This window comes from Cryptomeria japonica, chromosome 5 (assembly GCF_030272615.1).
Source record: "Cryptomeria japonica chromosome 5, Sugi_1.0, whole genome shotgun sequence".
In the NCBI taxonomy this organism is placed as follows: Eukaryota; Viridiplantae; Streptophyta; class Pinopsida; order Cupressales; family Cupressaceae; genus Cryptomeria; species Cryptomeria japonica.
In genome coordinates this window covers 319,691,490-319,695,212 of record NC_081409.1, presented here as the reverse complement: position 1 = coordinate 319,695,212, position 3,723 = coordinate 319,691,490, and the positions used below count along the sequence as shown (strand labels likewise).

At 32.2% G+C, this 3,723-nt stretch overlaps 1 protein-coding gene across 1 annotated transcript; it reads left to right on the top strand.

Annotated features, from left to right (window-relative positions):
* Nucleotides 1–629: 629 nt before the first annotated feature.
* LOC131062965 (replication protein A 70 kDa DNA-binding subunit A-like) lies at nucleotides 630–2,818 on the top strand. Its single transcript, XM_059220627.1, has 4 exons — nucleotides 630–686; nucleotides 920–1,158; nucleotides 1,303–2,426; nucleotides 2,532–2,818. The coding sequence occupies exons 1-4, from the start codon at nucleotides 630–632 to the stop codon at nucleotides 2,816–2,818; spliced, it is 1,707 nt and encodes a 568-aa protein (XP_059076610.1).
* Nucleotides 2,819–3,723: the final 905 nt, after the last annotated feature.

Here is a 3,723-nt window from a genome sequence, read left to right as displayed (position 1 = left end):
TCATTGCCCACTATGAACATAAATCACCAAAGCAAACAACAATCAACTTGTGTACATCTTGTAGTGATGTAACAAGCATACATAGTATTGAAGTAGCACCTTTGCCAATACCAAGCACTGAACAATTAATTGATCCAACGGTTATTTTCACATTGGGAGACAAAGTATTTAAATGGAGTGATAATGACCTCGGATGGGTTGCTTGGGTTGATCCTATGTTGTTGTAATTATTCAATCTTTGAAAAGTTACATTCATATTTTGGTTAACATTCGAAATAGACAAAACCATACCATATTTTGAAAGATCTTTGATCAGATAAACTCATATTTTGCTAATATGCTCTCAAATATATAAATCATTATGTCATATTTAATGTTTTTTGAGCTTTTCAGCATATGAGCAATTATCGGTTTCAATGCATTTTTCAATCACATTATGATCAATTCACTGGCATTTGAAACAAAAAGAAAACTGTAGCAACGTTACTTTATGCTCAGTTAATTTTACTCTACTTGTGCATATATACCTTCGATAAGCTTACATCATCTTATGATTGTATCCTGATATAAGAACTAGAATTCATCATGCTTATAATTTACTTTTAATTGTCAAAAGGCATATATGCACAATGGCATCTTTAGCAGCTACCTCTGAATCCATAGACCATTCCACTATTGATAATTTGGTAAGCTAAATTATCAAAGCTTTTCAATATAGAAATCTTTTATGCTCTTTTGCATACCATCCTTTTCATTACCACATGCATCCTTTTTTTAGAGCATAGTACGAAAGTAGACACATACTGTATACATACCATACCTTGATTACATAGTTTACTAACACAAGCTTTAACTAAGCTCATATATGAGCTGCTTCTCGTTAAAATTAAATCCTCTATATTCATATTATTTTTTTTAGGCAAAAAACCAAGAGTATGTCCCTACCCCTTTTGCAATCCAATCTATCAATGCTGGGGATGACCTTCCTTCAGCTTTGCTACAAGTTTTGTCATTTCAGAAAATGCAGAACAACACAGATGATACTAACAGACATAAATTAGTGTTATCTGATGGCAAATACATGCAGTTGGGAATCTTGCCTTCTAAATATGCTACTCTGATAGATTCAGATATTCTAAAAATAGGCACAATAGTCTAGTTATCAAGCTATACATGCCAATACATATGGAACACAAGGTAGGAAATCAACTATGATTATTAAATACAATATGTTTCAACTTTTTTTAATTTCATTTATGTATAATTAATAGTAATTTAAGAAGAACTGTTTTGTTTTCATAGCACTATTGTAATACTTAGTCTGCAAGTGAAACAAAGTGTTTGCCCATTCTTTGGAAAACCAGAATATCTATTCAAAGAACAACAACCAGAAATTATGTCTGAGGACAAACCATCAACATCTAAACAGTCGCTTCAGTTTGCAACTGAATTGCCATCTCCACAAACAACAACTTTTGAAAATATAAGTCCTATAAAAACTTTGAATCCATACCAAAATAAATGGACAATCAAAGGGAAAGTTACTCATAAACGGCCTATTAAGGCATATAGCACAGCCACCAAAAATGGCCATGTCTTTAGCTTTGACATTGTTGATTGTGATGGTTCTGAAATTAGAATTACATGTTTTGATGAGATAGCTAAGTTACACTATAACCGTGTGGACATAGGTTCACATTATATTATTTCAAAAGGATCTGTTAAGGAGGCAAATGCAAGGTACAACAAACTAAACAGTCATTTAGAAATCACCTTGTCTAATACATCCACAGTAAAACGTTGCACCAACAAAGAACAAGCAGATCAACAAACTGCTCCTTTCACACCTATTAGTGAATTGTTTCAACTAACAAACAATACAGTGGTTGACGTTATTGGTCTTGTTCTATATGTTGGAGATATCATTCCTATTCACAGGAAAGATGGTAGTCAAACACAAAAACGTGTTGTGAAAATTAATGATCTATCCGGTTCAACATTTGACATCAACTTATGGGGCCCAATAGCAGAACAAAAGGGTCTGGAATTGAAAAATATGTTGACCAATGATAGTGTGGTAATCCTTGTGTTACGTAATGCTCGTGTTGGCTATTCCAATGGCAAGCTTGTAAACATAATAGCTGCAACAACATTACATATCAACCCAAGTTTTCCAGAAGCAGGCCTTCTAACATCAAGAGGAAAGGACCCTTTGCTTGATGTACCCTTTGTTGCAAAAACTATCCACATAGATGGAAAATATACTAGAATGACAATCTCTTCGATCCGTGAGCAGATGAGCATCAGACCAGAAACAATTCAGACAACATTGCTAGCTATTCTACGCTATGTCAACGTCAATGACCAACATTTCTATTACACAGCTTGCCCATTGATAGTCAATGGAAGGCCTTGCAAGAAAAAATGTACATAGCAAGCTGATAATTCTTGGTTCTGCTCTAGATGTCAAATGAGTATGCAAAATTGTAATTATATTAACCTCTTGCCTCTAAAGTTGCAAGATGCCACAGGTACTCTATGGGCCACTGCATTTGATGAGGGTGGCAATCACTTGCTACACAAAACTGCAAGACAACTCTATGCACTACAAAACGATGCAACAACAATAGAGACACCTTCCTTAGTGATCAAGAGAGTACTATCACATTACTATTCATTCACACTGCTGGTTTCTACTAAGACATATAATTCAGAATCCAAGATGAAAGTGACGATTAATAAAGTTGCTCCTGTTGACTTCAAAGCTGAGTGCCATGCACTGCTTGCAGAAATTAGTTGCCTGAGTACAGAGACTTAGAATTATAACGCATCTTTTCTAATTATTAAACTTTCCAGTTTACAATACAATTATACTATTAGCTAATTTTCATATTTAATATTTTTACGTATACAAACAATTATGTTAAACAAAAACAAGTATGCTTCTATAAATATCTGTATGGACATTTCTTATATCTTGCAATTATCTCTTTGAAAGTTTTTCCTCTTCACATAAGTTACTTTCAGTCATACTCATTGCTTTTAAATGTATTAAGACTATGTTATTTGCACAAAAAATATACATATATGCAGGTATATTGTTCTTTTCCTGGTCTAATATCTTTCTATATAACAATACAATATAGAACTACATACAAGTATTCATAGTTATAGTGATTTTGAAATACACATGTAGTTATATATGTGCATATGTTCATATACAAAACTTTCATTTTTTTTATTATTTGTATATGTACATGTGTACATACATCTGTATGCATCAGAATTTACTATAGTTATGCATACCTGTATTACAATCATGCTTTTCAAAACACAAAACAGCTAAGAACAACAAACAATTATACATATATACACTGATATATATATACATATATATGGTATTATTATTCATAGTGTCAATTTTTGTGATATATACATGTGTAGTTATATATGTGCATATGTTTGTATGCAGCACTGCAAATATTTAATTCTTATGTGTATATACATGTGTACATGTATACATACATGTGTATATATCAAAAAATACTATATATGACGTATACATGTATGACAATACTAACTTTTGAAAAGCCAAGTTGCTAACAACAACTTGTGTACATAGTATAGCACTACAAAATCAATTTATGACTTCCCACAACCCATAGTTTTCAACTAAACTCATTTACAAGTATATCAAAAGGTAAACATATAAGTTGAGTCAAG

What these genes read in the sequence shown, in the direction of transcription:
- LOC131062965 (XM_059220627.1), top strand. Translation starts at nt 630, where the DNA reads ATGGCATCTTTAGCAGCTACCTCTGAATCCATAGACCATTCCACTATT. An exon ending in ATTCCACTATTGATAATTTG is followed by an intron (nt 687 to 919) that starts GTAAGCTAAATT and finishes TATTTTTTTTAG; the next exon opens with GCAAAAAACCAAGAGTATGT. An exon ending in AAAATAGGCACAATAGTCTA is followed by an intron (nt 1,159 to 1,302) that starts GTTATCAAGCTA and finishes TTGTTTTCATAG; the next exon opens with CACTATTGTAATACTTAGTC.